The sequence below is a fragment of the Bacillus rossius genome, chromosome 14 (assembly GCF_032445375.1).
Source record: "Bacillus rossius redtenbacheri isolate Brsri chromosome 14, Brsri_v3, whole genome shotgun sequence".
Taxonomy (NCBI): domain Eukaryota; kingdom Metazoa; phylum Arthropoda; class Insecta; order Phasmatodea; family Bacillidae; genus Bacillus; species Bacillus rossius.
Genome location: NC_086341.1, coordinates 6,495,607 through 6,512,687, shown reverse-complemented (window position 1 = coordinate 6,512,687; position 17,081 = coordinate 6,495,607). Strand labels below are relative to the sequence as shown.

The following is a 17,081-nucleotide window of genomic DNA, read 5'->3' as shown; positions in this document are numbered from 1 at the left end:
TTGAACGCTCCTTCTCCCGTGGTGGGTGGATGCGCGGGAGGGATGGGGGGAAGCGAGACTCGTGCCCAAACACAACCGCCGGGTCTCCTCGGGTTGTGTTCTTCCTCGGTTGTTTTTGTCGCCCTCCCTCCTCCACCACTGAGCCGGGCGGACACAAGACGCGGCCGAAGACGGCCCGCAGAGTCACTCCGCGCGCCGGCGGGACAGCAGGCGCTCAGGGGCGCCCCATGGTACCGTCGTCGTCGTCGCCGCCGCCGTCGCACGTCCCGGCGATGAGCGCCTCCGCGGGCAAAGGGGGCCCGCACCACCAGGAGCACATCAAGCGGCCGATGAACGCCTTCATGGTGTGGTCGCGCGGCCAGCGGCGCAAGATGGCGCAGGAGAACCCCAAGATGCACAACTCGGAGATCTCCAAGAGGCTGGGCGCCGAGTGGAAGCTGCTGACTGAGTCGGAGAAGCGGCCGTTCATCGACGAGGCCAAGAGACTCAGGTGAGCTCCCCCCCCCCCCCCCCTGCCGAGCCCTTACCCGTCCGACCACGCTGGGAGGAAGGTTTGTTCGCCTCAACAATACATATGTATAGAGACCTGAAAAAAATTCGCGGATTCATTTTCCGATAGGCTGGAATCAAAATACGTGTGCCTTTTTTTTTTACCGCATCAGTGATTGGGCCACAGTTTTTTTTTTCTGAATGACACTCGGCCAATGAAAAAAAAAACCTTCAACAAAAGAAGTATCGATTCACTGGCGTCCCAGTTGACAGGTGTCACGAGTCAGTAAGCCAATGAGCAGATGTAATTCTACAGGTAATTGAAATCGCGAATTTTTTCGGTCTCTAACAATATATTTATGGTGAAATGAATATATTTTGTTAATTCAAACGAATGTTTTGTAGTAGGAAAGATTCTGTCGACCCAAAATAGAAAAAATTATATTGTCAACACAAATGTATATTTGGTTAGCCGTAACAAATCATTTTTGTTTCTTACCGAGTTTGGTTAAGCTAAGAAAATATTTTGTTCCACCAAGCAAATATTTGTTTCGCCATATATAAAAAAATATTTGTTTGATTCGAACAAACCCTTTTTCTCAGTGCACGAGCATGGCCAGGGGTCTGCTCTGGAGTCGAAGGAAACTTCAACTCTCAACGGTTACGGCTGCGAATTTTTTCTATTTCCCGCAAACTGGTTTAGAGACTAGCTGAGAGTTGGCACACGGATCACAGACTACCAGTGCGGGGACGAGGTGTGAGTTAAAACACTGTGGCATCGTCTGTGTTTCGTGGTTGTCCTGTTCGAGGTATCCAATTCACCAGCGGAATTTGTTAAGTCTGGAATTTGGAAAGACTGGAAGTAATTCCACTAACTCACTCGTCAATGCGGCAATCACAAAGTAATGCAGTGGAACGTGTAATGAAAACCACTGGAAATTTATAACGTTTTTTATATTCACAATAAACAACAGAAATGGAGATATTACGTAACATACTTTTGGTATAATTAGAGACCTGAAAAATTCATTTCGTGATAGGCTAGAATCAAAATACGTTTGCCTTTTTACTGCATCAGTGATTGGGCCACAGTTTATCTGAATGACACTCGGCCAATGAAAAAATTTAAACAAAAGAAGTATCGAATCACGAGCATCCCAGTTAACAGGTGTCACGAGTCAGTAGCCAATGAGCAAAAGTAATTTTCCCACGTGCATAGAGGATCATGGAGTATATCCTACAGGTCATTGAAATCGCGAATTTTCCCGGTCTCTACCAATCCACTATTTCACTGACCTGAAGGATAGACTCCATGATACTCTATGCCCTTGGGCAAATTCAAACCTGCTCCATTAGCTGCTGACTCGTGACACCTGTTAACTGGGATGCTCGTGATTCGATACTTCTTTTGTTGAAGGTTTTTTTTCATTGGTTCAGAATCCTTCAGATAAAATGTGCGACCCAATTCCTGAAACTTCAAAAAAGGCAAATGTATTTGGATTCTAACCTATCGCGACATAATTGCACGAATTTTCCAGGCCTCTTTATTGCACTCTGGTGAGCGTTCAGATTTTTTATTCCACCTAAAATAAGCATGGCGTTATCAGTTATCCCTCCCACACTTCCGTCGACAAGTTTAAATACACACAATGTTCGTTACGACCGCCATAATATCATCGCACCATCAGAACCTGCCAACTAACTGGAAAGCTTAAATTTTTGAGAATAGTTTTTTTCTTGTAAAGGTTTATAAGTAGGGGCAGGCATTTTTCGCGAAAAAAAAAAATCTGAACTCCTATTAGGCTGCAACAAGGTATACCCGCATCAGCGGTTTCTTCCTTGTGATTGGCGGCCGTATGCGAGGAAAGTCGTTGGCTTATTTCAACGAACCACTCAGCACGCGTTTGAATTCTGTGATTGGTGTTGTAACACTGAACATGTACCTGATAGAAACTCACCCAATCACGAAACACTGACGATGCTACAGTGTTTTAACTTTCAGCTAGTCTCGAAATCTTTTGGCGAAATGTGCATGCCCCTACTTATAAGTCCAAATTTAGTTTCCAATATCAAACTTTAAAAAGTGTTCAAACGCAAGTACGGAAAAAAAAGTTTTTCTGTATTTTTACAAAAGATTTATTTGGAAATCATTTGCTAAGGAATATATCTTGTAACTTTTTACAACACATGGCTATGGTTATTTTTGCATATATGAAATACGTTTTTTGAGATAATACGATAATTGGTGAAAACTTTTATATTTTAATTGATGTTTCATTCAAGCACAATTTTTTTTAAAAACCACGGTAAAGATATTCGAATAGTCAATAATTTGACTTTATTTTGTTTTTTAGTGTTTATTAATGTGAGTAGTTAAAACTGCAAAGTTATTCAGGGAATATATATATATATAAAACTAATATATAATATATATAAATAATATATGTATAACTAATTTTAACTAATGGAGGTACTGGGACAACACAAAGCATAAATGGTCGGGTAAGAATCCGAACCCAGTATTACTGCGAACACTATTTTGTAGTGATACAGTTGTTTTCGTATAGGTAAGTGTACAACTCCTTACGAACTAATCAAACAGTTTCGCTGGTAGGCTCTGGTGCCTAGTGGAGTAGGGTGACATCCACGTATTATTTTCCGTGTGATAAAAAAATTAATCATTTTTGATTAGCCTACACCTATGGTCTCAATTTTTAAATGTTAAACTGCAATGTATTTAATTAAATATAAAACTGAATGTAAACGTAGCTAGGAAGAAATATATATATATTAATTCATTATTAAAATTTTCTCGAGGTTTCACTTAAAAAAAAAATTAGAATGTAACCGTTTATAAAACTGCCTGGATAAGGCATATCGTGACAGTTACTTTGAAATCAATCAGTTAAGATGTCGTTGAATTACCAATTTAAGTTAATAGTTTACTCTTTATTTCACACGGGTAATTACGTATGCCATTCGCTCCCTTCCTTCCTTCTCATGTCATAACGAGATTTTAATTTTGAATTAAAATCTTAAAATTAAGTTACCAAAGTTGCATGCAAAAATTATTCAATGAGCAGGAAATGTCTCCACCTTGGAATTTGTCGCCTGCTTTGGAATTTTTCCAACTGTTCGATGTAAAGCTTCGCATGCGAATGCACTTTTGGGTTTTAGGCTCTCAGTGCAGTTGACATTTTCAATGCAAAAAATTCATGCTTCTTTTCTGAAAAATATGTTGAATGTAGGTACGTTAAATATTTATAGGTATAGTCTATTCGGAATAAAATTGAAAGTTTATAAATTCGCAAATAAATTTTAATTTTAAAATAATTCAGCATACTAATTTCACTTTTAACATATCTATGTAACTTTATAAATGTGTTATATTTTGTTTCAATTTTTTTATCTCAAAAATAGTTTTTACACGAAAAATAATTCACTAGTAGGCCATATTTATTTCCCATTTTCGAATGTCGCAGAGATAATAAACCACGCGACAGCGTTATACACTGTAAAATGTTTTGTTTTTGTACTTTCACAAGGAAAATCCTTGGGAACTCAGTTAACGATATCACGTGTAAAACCCGCAAGGCAGAGTTTTGTAATAATGCAAATGGTACAAAGCTCTGTCTTGAATTTTTACAAATGATATCGTTGGCAACCGAATTCCAAAGGACTGTCTTCATAAAAGTGCATAAAAAGGTTTACAGTGTAGTACACGTAGAGTGGGTTTCCTTGTCGGACTGCAACCAAGAGATATTTAAAAAGTGCATGACTTACAAAAATAAAAATAACAACAATGAGAACTCTAATAAAACTATAAAATATTATATTAAATTTTTACCTATTTTAAAATTGAATAATTGATCAAACAAACTTAATAAAGTATGCCTAAGTTCCATAGTAAGTCTTATTGAAAACAGCTAATCGTTTAGTTTTTCGACTAATTCAAAATTAATTTCACACCAATCGTGGCGGGAATATGTTACATGGCTTCAAATAAATTTGTGTCGCTTTTAAAAATATTTTTCTAACAGGCCTCTAAAAAATATTATTACCATGGAGCTGTGAGCCTAAATGACAAGGGTACCTACCTAGGCTGTAAATAATAAAATTGATTTATAGGTATTCAGTACACAGGCTCGATGGAAACTTTTTTTTAAATATTTTCTTCAATTAAAAAAATATATATATATTAATAGCTAAGCATTGCCTACCATTTTTATGTAACGTAGCTACTTTGCAAAATATCAACGCTATGAAAATTAACTATTATTTCCTGTAGTTTATTGTTATTTTAAGGCTAGAATAATTAATAGGTTAAGGCTACTTTTGTAATGCAATAGGTATTTTATGTCATAAAATATTTGTTTCAAATACATTACCTATTATCGTGCCAAATTAAAAATTCACATTTTATGACTATAGTAGTTAACGTAGTACCCTAGCAGCTAAGTACTACTAGTAGGCCTATTTATATATGTAGCAGAACGATAATGAAATTCGGTTTAGTTCTGTCTCAAGGCAGACCAAATTTAAGAAACGTAGGTCGCTGTAATATAAGAAAATTAGGTTTTGGTCTAAGTATACTGATTCCTTAAAAATATAGTACTTATAAACGTGGAGTACCTACAAGCTTAAGTTGGTCCGAAAAGGTGTTTTTTTCACATCGGGAGAGGATAAAACATTTTGTTTTTATTTCAGAAGATGTTTCTCCCATGCGATTAAGATTGCCAATTTGCGATTTAAAATATTATTTTGATACAGCTTGCAATAAAGCTTCCGAGCTTTTTTTGATATGGAACAGGACTTAGCTTCGGCTACTTGTTTAAGTCAAAATTTCATAAACTGTGAACTAGCACAGTTTACATGATAGTTATAGTCGCGAGCGAGAATAATACCTAAGTTTTTTCCTCGCGGTGCTTACAGTCTAGAGCTTGTTAGTAAATATGTAATTTCAAAAAGGTATCAAATGTCTGGGAGTTGTGATTTATGCCTTTACATTTCAAAAAGTTGGACAGATATTTTAAAAATAAGTAGGCTATAATTATAGCAAAAATATGGAAAAAATCCAAGATGGTGGGGCCTAATCCACCATAATGTATGGTGACTTGCTTACACAGTAGCTTACTGAATCTTACTTGATTTGTTCGTGGAAACAAGGGCTCGAACCCATGCCCTTCTCTACCGGGAACGACTGTTAAGCCCTGTTATAATCCATCATTTAGGCACTTAATAGACAACTCGGCCAAGTCATGGCTTAAATATCTTCGGCAGACTATTTTAAGGTGCTATAAAACCAACCCCACAAGTAGTTTCATAAAGTAGTCTATTGTTGTTTACATTTGTTTTATAACCTATTTGGAATATGATTAAACTATTAACCTTACAATGCATATGTGAATACATCTAAATCTACATGTTATTATTACTTTGCTACATAAAAAACTACACCTAAAATTATTATAATTTTAATATATATACACAGTGACAAAGAAGCTTCGAAACAAGTAGGCTAATAATTTCACGCGAACAAGGAAGGGGAAATTTTTTCGAGCGCCACTAAATATTTTACAATTATTCATTATCAACGAAACCATTTATTAGTGACAGCAAAATGATGCTGTCACTAACATGCCACTTAGCGTACATCATTATTGTGCTGTCATTCATAAATCATGAAGGGGTGTAAGAATATTGACATAATATTTTTTTAACTTATTTCACGCAATATAAGACTGTTCTGCTCGTCACAACAAGACCTTTGTTTATGAGATATACTGCCAAGTTATGCTGCTGTAAATCAATTCTTCATTTGCATATGTATACTTAGTAAAAGAAAGCTTGCATTTTCATTTAAACAGTAAAACAATTTTTATTAATAACAAAGCGTGATACTATTGCTATATTTTTATTACAAACCAAATTATTGTAGCTCAAAGAAATACAGGCATATTGTCCAAAAATATAAATACCTTGTTAACAATTAATTTAATCTTTGTTATCATGATCAAATTATTATTTAAACAAAATTTTCGCTGAAAAAAAGAAGTTTTATAGAGCAGTAAGAGATTTTATAATAATTCTCAAACTTTAAAGAACTAAAGTTAAATACCAATATTGGCAAATCGGATAATGATTTGGTGAGTCAAGAAATGGTTTTAACCCATTACAGAAAAACGCACTTATCATAAACTGGTCGCCTGCTAGTTGCGATAAAAAGAAGTGAATTTAGTAGAGCTGGAGTCCCAGAACATATTTAGTTTATAAACATTTAGTTCTACAATGCACGTTTTAGAAAAAAATCATGTTTGCCCTAATTTTACACAAATTAGTATGGAAAATAGCTTAAAAAAATTTCTTAGCAACTATTAGAAAAATAGTTAATATGTACTTGTTAATTTTACGATGTACTGAATTGCAAGTTATACATTTCATGCCACATGTCTGAAGATTTAACTAATCAAGTCCCATTTTATAATAGCTAGGTCTAGGTATCGGTGACTACATATACATAAGGAGTTGTCATTATTAATTTTTACTACAGCGATACTTTACATTGTAGAACGTTTATTTATTATCAACCTATACAGATGTAAAGATTTTTCAGGTAGCTTGTTGCCAAAGAAAATTGTGAAACGTACCAATATAAAATTAGAAACTTAGAAAAATAATGATTATGATATCCCCAATTAATATGTGTGTATGTGGGATGTTTGCAAAAAAACACTCTACTACCTCCGGGATTAGACTAAGGCGTATGCTGAACGATCATTAATGATAAAATTATTTTTTTGTAAAAATAAAGGTGAAACATATTTTGTTATTATAGATGTTTGTAAATTCAAAATTAATAGGCCTAATACTTGCAATGTGATTGTTCTTACGAGTACAGCCGTTGAATCATCACAGAAAACAAATCTAGTGGTCTTACAGCGTTTTCTCGAAAGCCTTATCTAACTGGTGAAAAAAAAAACTCCCTGTTGTAATTTTACTGATAGGGAGCCCAAGAGGGTTTCTTAGTGAATAAAATGACATATACATTATTTTTTTACAATTTGTAAATTACTAACTTAAGAAAATATTATGATAACTAGTGTTATGCATTGCTATAAAGCAAAAATTCACTGATCAGTAAATAAAATACTTGCATAATTTGCTTAAATATCTGTTTTGTGAAATATGTCGATATCTGTATTATATTGGTCATTTCGAAAATTTAGAAGCCTAAACATATAATATTTTTGTGTCTTTATGTAAGTAGCAGTTTTTTTTAAAATTATGTAAGACATTTGATAACCTAGATATGAACTAATTAAGGGTTATGGTTTCTCAAAAATTTACAAAAAATACAATTGCATTTAATATTGCTTTAGTCATTAAAAGTCACTTGAAACTTCGATAGAAAATTAAATTTTGTTAAACAACAATACAAGTAGTGGAGTTAAGTCATAACCATATATTGGTACAGAAAAATCTCACATCCATTTGGCTTAAACAAGTCTTTGTTAGCTAAAGAAATAGATTTTGGTTAAATGAAAATAATTTATTGTTTCGCTTATTGAATAGACAATTTTGAGAGTTCATTTGATGACTGACTGATCTTCACATACAGGTTCGTTTCTATTAATTCTACAATTTTTACTCTCCCTTAAAATCTCTAAAAATTACACTAAAAATACAAAACAAAATATTATTTATAATTTTTATAATAAATATGTTTTTTTAAACATGGCTGCCAAAATATTACTTAATATGAATAGCCTGCCATAACATAATTTGTGAAAATAATGGATATATTTTTTAAACCGTGCAAATCTTTGTGATATCCAGATATAGAAATTGTTTTATCCGGGGGCGTAGACAGGGGGGGGGGTTAGGGGTTCAACCCCCCCCCCCCCCTAGCACCAAATCTTTAATTAAATTTCTTATTCATCACTCAAACAAATCTCATATTAAAAATTAATAAAATTTTTACCATTACAATATTTAAATTTAAGTACCGAAAACTGCTAAAATAGCACTATTTTACACCTTCAAATCAAAATTTTCCCGGGGGAGGACCCCCGGACCCCCCGCTTTAATACGGGGAGGGGCCATGCTTCTAAACACCCCCCCCCCCCCATACACAAATCCTGGCTACGCCACTGGTTTTACCTACTTCCTAACAATATATCAGGCAATGAAAACAAGGAAACATAATCACGCAAATCGAACTGGAATAAATACTAAAACAATTTATTGGTATCTAATGAAAAGTTTTAATGGAAATTGATGCGAAGAACCACAAGCAAAAGCCAGGGAAATAGACAAAGTTAAGAAATATATAATTAAAATATTGACAAAAATTTGATATTAAATAGATAAATATTTATCACATACCTGTCACGTCATAACTTAAAAAATTAATATCTGGAATAAAAACAAAGTAGAGATGTAACCACGCGCGTTGGAAAGTACAACTTCACAGATGGGGTTAGGCTATAAGAATGAATGGGAGCGTAAGGAAGTATGCGAGTGAGCGAATATGCGAGAGCGCAAGCATGCGAGTTTGCAAGTGTACCAACACTCAATTGTGTGATAATGCAAACATGTCATCGAGCCTCCCACACTTAAGGCTATCTCCCTCATCTCAATCGAACGCCCCACTCCTGATTGATGTACTTATGGTTTCCCTACGAGCGTTACACATTCTTTACGCTGTGATGATCATCCTCTATACACTCTACACAAAAAAAAATTCTGTACTTTTACAAAAGATTCCTTTGGAAACCAGTTGCCAAGAAATAGTTTATAATAGGCCTACTACAAGAAAGATAGTGTAACTTTGTACCATATATGACTATGGTTATTTTAACATCTATAAAATATTTTTTCTAGATAACACTGAGCAATTATTACGAAAATTGGTGCATAATTTTATAATTTGATTAATCTTTCAGTCTAGCATAATTTTTTAAAAACACGGAAAATATAATCGATTATTACATGTAGGTATATGCAGTTTTACAAAGCTCTGCCTTGTAGTTTTACAAGTGAAATCGTTGGCAATAGGGTTTACAAGGATTTTCCTTGTAAAAAGTACAAAAATTTGTTTCAAGTGTACTGGGACAACACAAAGCATCAATGCCCGGGTAAGAATTCGAACTCAGTATTACTGCGAACACTTTTTTTTGTAGCTAAACAGTTGTTGTCATGTAAATGTAAAAATTTATAAAAATCTGTAATTGTATATGAATATTTTTTCTGTTCAATTTACAAAAACAAAATACAGTGTACTGTTTTTTTTTTTTAGCAAGTTAATCGCAATTCTTGGGGTTTTAGTGTTTGTTTTTGCTCGGTTATGTGTAAGTTATGAGTTTTAAAATTTCTGTTAACCTGAAAATTCACTTCCTAGAAGTAAGACGCTTGAGAATGATGCGTGTAATGTGCAATTGATAGAGACCTCAAATATTCGCGGATTCATTTCGTGAAATGCTACATTTCAAATAATTATACCTTAGTGATGCTTCTGCCATTGGTTCACTGTTAATCTGGAGTAATGAGGGCCAATTAGAGACCCTCACTCATAGAAGTGTCGAATCACAGACACTCGGTCGAGACGACTCACAAGTCAGCAGCCAATGAACAGTTGGCATGTGCCCGAGTGTGTAGAGGATATTGGAGTCTATCCTGGAGGTCATTGAACCCGCGAATTTTTCCGGTCTCCAGCAATTGACGTATCCGCAGCCAGTAGGGGTCGTTACATTCAGTTTCTCGGTGTCGACATATAATAGACGGTGCGAACGGAAGAAACGTGGCGCCAAATAGCAATGAAGTTACAACCATTCTCTTCATGATTGTTACACTTAACGTAACGCTCCTAGTGTTACACTTTTTCGTTACGATACTTTTCGTTACACTCTGGACGACGTCATTGCCTCGACATGCGATACCGGTGGTACCTGAAGAAAATACCACATTTATCATCAGAAAAAAAAACCTTTCAAGCGAATACGATAGGATAAGATAAAACAAAGAAACTGATTCATTGCAAGTTGTTAAGTCGTATATACATATATATTTTTTCCTTTTTTCTCAACGCGATCAACGCTCTGACAACTGTGATAACAGCAGCGAGAATGTACAAATGTTCACCTCGAGCGAATGAGGACCACTGGTTACAAATTATTAGGCATCCTCGTAAAATTTGCTAATATGTTCGTAAATTCACGGTCGCTGAAATACCTTACTTAATTTGAACATGAATAATCTTGTACCGTGAATCAAGACTTTATGTAAGCTTATGGACATACCCCATCGCTAAGCAATGCTGCTTAGTAATGGCGTATGTCCAAAAGCTTACATCAAGTCATGCACTCCCATTGCACAAATCTTTCAAAGATAATACCGTGAATCAAACTTTAAAAAAAGTTATTATCTTTCACAGAAAAAAAAAATCTTTCCAAGTGTATTTTTACGCTGTTCACAACAGAACACTGAACTCCGGACTTCGATATCCGGCCGGATCACAAAGCTCCAATAGGGATTCCAGTCATCAAAGTTCTGCTCGCTGATAACTATACTGTTGTTACAGTTAAATACTGAGTATTTCTTACTAAAATTGGCGCATGATTTTATATTTTAACTGATGTGTCATTCCAGCATACATTTTTTTAAAGCATTAAAAAGTTAATCGAATATTAAATTGAAGTAGCTTGGCTTCTGGGTTGTAGCCGCGTCCTTGGCGAATAATTCACAATTGTGAATAATTCGCCAAGGATGCGGCTACAACCCAGAAGACAAGCTACATCACCGTGAAAATCTGCGAACGAATATTCAATTGTTGTAGGCTACTTTGTTTTTGTTTTATTATGCTTATTAATGATCTCAGTTAATACTGGAAAGCTATTACCTACAGGGAACGTTTCACAGATAACTTTAACTGCTGGGTGTAATGGGTAGAGACCGGAAAAATTCGCGGATTCATTTCGTGGTAGTCTAGAATAAAAAAAAAAAAAGTTTGCCTTTGTACCGCATCAGTGATTGGGCCACAGTTTATCTGAATGACACTCGGCCAATGGGAAAACCTTCAACAAAAGAAGTATCCAATCACGAGCGTCCCAGTTAACAGGTGTCGCGAGTCAGTAAGCCAATGAGCAGGTGTAATTTCCCCGCGTGCATATAGAGGATCGTTGAGTATATCCTACCGGTAATTTAAATCGCGAATTTTTCCGGTCTCCGGTAACGGGACAGGACAAAAGCACAGACGGCCCGGGAACCCAGTGTGACTTCATCAGTGCGCGGGGTAGCCTACCGCCCAACCGCGCGCGTCTCGATGAAGTCCAGGCGGGAGTCAGGGAGCCAGGGACGTCAGTAACAGGAGGGGATAGCGAGGGGTGGGGGCGGTGCACAGGGGAAGAAACAAGGGCGGGGAGAGGACGGGAGGAGGGGGATATCCCGAGGTGAACAGATTTTCAATGGAACCACCTCTTTTGTGCCCCGGAATCAAATCGACTTCATATTCCTACAGATAAATCAGCAATTGACACCCGACAAAAGGGTGTTTTAGCTACAAAAATTTCCAATTCGCTTTTGGTTTTCGAGGGGGAAAAAAAAACCTTCTACCAACCCCCCCTCCCCTCGATTTTTTTTGTCTCTCGCCCCCTTTCCAACCTTGCCCTCAAACATCCATTCGCCGACTCCCGATGAACGCACAAAGCGCCGTCAAACTCCGAGGCGTGAACTCTGTATATACGTATCTTTTTTTTTTTTTTTCGCACAACTCTGCTGTGCTGATGATGGAACCATTGAGAGAGATATATATATATATATATATATATATTTTTTGCGTTCCCTGCGTCTTTGTCGGGTCTACAAAGGTTTCGAGTGTCGCAGGAGAACTATTGCCGTGGAAAAAAAAATTAGAGGGGGGGGGGGGATGACGAGTTTTGGCCCGAACAGAAGCTGAGGATGCACTTTATGAATGCCCCCGTTCCTAACCTCTTTTTTTTTTTTTATCCTTTCACGAGAGCAGGAAAAAAATCACAGACGATTATAGACGTGGTAAAATCGGCGGGCAGCAGAAACTTCGCACGCGTTTCGAAATAAAGGGGTTGGTTGTGGGGGGGGGGGGAAAGAGGGAGGGAAGCGTGTGCGGAAAATTGAATGGGGGAGGGGTTTGGAAATGAAAAAAAAAAGTTACTGTCCACGCTCCATTGTTCGAGGTGGTGTCGCCACCCTCGGTGGTTGGGGGGGGGGGGGGGGTGAACAGGAGGGAAGGAGGGTTTAGTTTTCCAGCCCCTAATATCGTGGGCGGGATTAAGTTATCAATATTAGCATTCATCGCGGCCGGGCCCGGACAATCTGTAGGGCCTCCCCTACCCCCGGCACTTTACTACCCCCGGCTACCAGCACAAAGCGTCACGCCTACCCCTCGAGTCACAATTACACCCCTCGCCGCGATGGCTCCGGAGAGATAAGGGGTTGTAGCGGCGCTTGCCTAGGGGGTGGCTGCTCTGACGAATAGGCGTAGCTCTCGCTGCCTGCGACGGTGGCGCTGGGTGTGGCCATGCGGCGCTTTCCCACAACACAGCGAACTGTTCTTCAGTCTTAAAAGAAAAAAAAGGAAAAAAAAAACAATCCTGTGACGGGCCTTAGTCGGCAAGCAAGCGATTTTCTGCCCGTCAGGAACTGTTTTTTTTCCCCTCAAAAACTTGTCTCCAGTCCACGATCAAGGATACATTTCTGAAATTTCTTTTTAACGCTCCGATTGGAGAAAAAAAAAGGTCCAATGTAAAACAAACACACATCCAGAGTAATATTTGTTCGAATCAAACAATTCAACGTTGCTAAAAAATAAAAGTATTTTTTTGTTTGATTTTTACTTTACTTGCGGGGTGGGGGGAACTAGTGACATTTTGTGCTATTTTAATGATAATGCAAGTTGGGTTTTAATTGTAGATATTAATCTCAGAACAATTTTTTTTTAAAAGCGACGCTTTGGCATTGTTTTAAAGCGTCAGATTGTTGGAAGTAAATAAAATTTGCAATGAGTATTTTACGTTTCATAAAAATATTTCGACGTCCCTATCTTTCCGAATCAATTTCGCATAAACATGAAATTCCCAATATAATAATAATAAAAAAATTGGTTGTCTGTAAAGTCGGTTTACGGAAGATAGTTTAACTTGACAACGTCAGAACAAAACATTGATGAAATTATTGCATACTTTTATGAATAAAATTGAAACTATTTTGTATGGATATAAAGAAGGAGTGAAATGAAATCTACAGTTTAATTGATGAATTTACTTTTAGTTGCACTCATTAATTCAAATATGTTTATTACTTTAACGAAGAGATTATTTTAAATTTAACTTTTATACATGTTTGCTATTTAACATCTTCCAATCTGTGTTATTCTGTTAAGAATAGGACGATGATAGGAAAAGTAGGAAACGAATGGGAGTGTTTCAAGTTTAATGTGCCTCGAAAAAGTCAAATCGATGGTTGTTCCAATCGAGTGGAAGAGACATAGATGCGGCGCAAGCGTACAACGAGCGTAACGGGACACAGCGTATCGGGACAATGTGCGTAACGGGACACAGCGTATTGGGACAATGTGCGTGACGGGACACTTTTTCGTGCGTGCAGCCCGCGTTCGTCGACTTATTGGAAATTTTAAATTATTTAGGTCTATTATAAAAGGCTCTGATAAAAGCGAAAAAGATTTGAAAAATACTGAACCCCGGCTTTGAACATTGATTTTCGACAAGGAATTTTATTAAAATACTACTCATCTTGTTAAAATTCGTCCGACAGTTAACACCTACTATAAAGTTTCTCTTTGGCTTTTTGAACTTTCTTTCGCGCCATCCGCCACAGATGGCAGCACCGTAGTTACACTTTTCCGTTCCATGCGACTTCAGTTCCATTCCCGAAATTACTCCCACCAAACGCCGTATGCCTACCGAGAGCTTAGATGTTACTGCTATAGAAGTAGCTATCATCATCAACCATGCTGATTTATTGCGTTTCCAAGTTTAATGGTTATTATTTTTTTCTATTTTATAGCAATTATTTGGACGGTCTCCGGGTAAAAGGTAACAAGTCAAGAATTCACATTTTTCAGGAGAAACAGAAAACTCTTATATAAAAATTGAATTTAAATACTTAAATTTTTCTTGCATTATTCTTTTATTTACCAACATAGTTGCCAATGATTAAAATGCATTACATATTCTAAGTATACTTAAGAGTTTAAGTGACTTGTTGACTAAAAATCACCAAAATGTGACTTGTTACCTTTTACCCGGAGACCGTCCATTTATTCCTGGTATGTCTCACTATAAAAGCTTTGCGTATTAGGTATTCTTTGCAAATTTGTTGCCCAATATCTGGTACACATTATCTCATATTTATATGTCGATATTTATAAAAAATTAATTTGATTTAATTCACTTCAAAACTGCAAACTATTTATTTATTTATTTATTTTATGCACTTACGGGTGTATGTCACGATCCAGGTCATTATTTTATACTTACGTTCCACACGGTTCAACTTGCTGACTTTTTGAGTGGCTGAAATATCACGATTAATACGTGTGTGTATATATATATGTATATATATATATGTATATATATATATATTCCATAATTTTTGCACAATTACCTGGCAAAGTTTTATTCCACCAAATAAATGTTTTTTCTTGGAAAGTAGTACAAAAGTAGGTACCTATGCCTATGTTCCGATTATCGCGACGTCAAAATCATTTCCTCACTTATCTGACGTATCGACATGCTTTTTAAAGATAAGTTATGTTTATCGGGTATTTAATAATAACTCATCATTAAGTATAATTTTTTTCCTCTTCGCTGTTATCTGCTCGCTATAAATACCAAGTAAACCTTTCGTAATTTAAAGATATTTTGATAATAAAATTGGAACCTGCTTCTTGTGTCTGTTAAAACCGTCTCCCACTCAATGCAACGAACACCTATACATATGTAGTCTACTGAAGGACAGGAGTATTCCACGACAAGGGATGAACAGGTTGAAAACTTGTTAACAGACGATTTTTGTTATGTCTTCCTCTTAGTCATTGAGATGTCTAGAGACCGGAAAAATTCGCGGATTCATTTCGTGATAGTCTAAAATCCAAAAACTTTTGCCTTTTTACTGCATCAGTGATTGGGCCACAGTTTATCTGAATGATACTCGGCCAATGAAAAACCTTTAACAAAAGAAGTATCGAATCACTAGCGTCCCATCAGTTAACAGGCGACACGAGTCAGTAGCCAATGAGCAGATGTAATATTTCCGCGTGCGTAAAGGATCACGGAGTACCTGTATATCCCACAGGCCATTGAAATCGCGAATTTTTCCGGTCTCTAGAGATGTCTTAAAAACAGAGACAGGCTAAATTCGCGGATTCATTTCGCGATAGGCTAGATTCCGAATACGTTTGCCTTATTGGACTTCAGATTATCTGAAGGACTCTGGGCCAGTATATACCTCCAACAAAATAAGTATCAAGTCACGAGCATCCCAGTCAACAGGTGTCACGAGTCAGTAGCCAATGAGCAGATGTAATTTGCCCGGGTGTACAGATGATCATGGAATATATCCCACAGGTCATTGAAATCGCGAAATTTTCCGATCTCCAGCCATTTTGTTTTGAGCGCGAAATGAAGATCATTGCGCACTACGAGATGAAAAAACAGTCCTGGTGGTTCATGACAATGGTCTCGGTTCGACACGATGTCCGAAATTGGTACGGAATTTTATTACTGTAACCAGGTGCAAAAATTAAATAATGATTACTATCTTTCACAAATGTAAGATAAAATCCAGTTATTTTTAGCGCCGCGACTCGTACAACCACACTCCACATGTAAAACCCATATTATAAGTGTTTGTAATGCTCTTTATTTTAGTTTGATGCTTTAGATAACACGATTTTTTATTTAGTTTCATTTACTTTTACATTAAAATATAAATTTTTTCATAGCAAAAACCTATTCAAACATCAGACTGATTTGTTTAAAAAAAGCTTTTCATCGCAATAATCGGGGGAGTTAAATGTGTTAACCCCTTCCTCTTATTACGTGAATAAATTAATTTTTCGACAGCGCCAAATTCGTGGTGGTTGTAGAAATTCGTTCAATTAAACGTAATCCAGTATTTCTATCACAAATAACTTTCTCTGCTACACCGTAAAGAGGTTGTCCATATCCAACTTCAGATACCTACGTAAAATTTGTACCAAAACTTGTATGCACTTTTTTTTCAGCTTATTTCGTCGTGATGAAACTGCAGGCGTAGTTTTTATGTCGGATCCAGGCTCTGTGTACGTGTGAGTTAACGTTAGAGACCGGAAAAATTCGCGGTTTCAATGACCTTCAGGATAGACTCCAATATCCTCTACACACACTCGGGCGAATGCCAACTGTTCATTGGCTGCTGACTTGTGAGACGTCTCGACTGGGTGGTCTGTGATTCGACACTTCTGTGAGTGAGGGGTCTCTAATTGCACTCTAAAAAAAGTTTGTACTTTTACAAGGGAAATTCTTGGAAACCCTGTTGCCAAGGATATTTCTTGCAAA

The 17,081-nt window shown here is 36.7% G+C and overlaps 1 protein-coding gene across 1 annotated transcript in view; it reads left to right on the top strand.

The window, feature by feature from the left end:
- Positions 1-217: 217 nt before the first annotated feature.
- The window catches only part of LOC134539089 (transcription factor sox-3-like), a 29,646-nt gene continuing 12,782 nt past the window's right edge, over positions 218-17,081 (top strand). Inside the window, exon 1 of the mRNA XM_063380820.1 lies at positions 218-490. Within this exon, the coding sequence (XP_063236890.1) occupies positions 228-490 (263 nt within the window). The 5' untranslated portion in view covers positions 218-227. The remainder of the gene's footprint in view (positions 491-17,081) is intronic.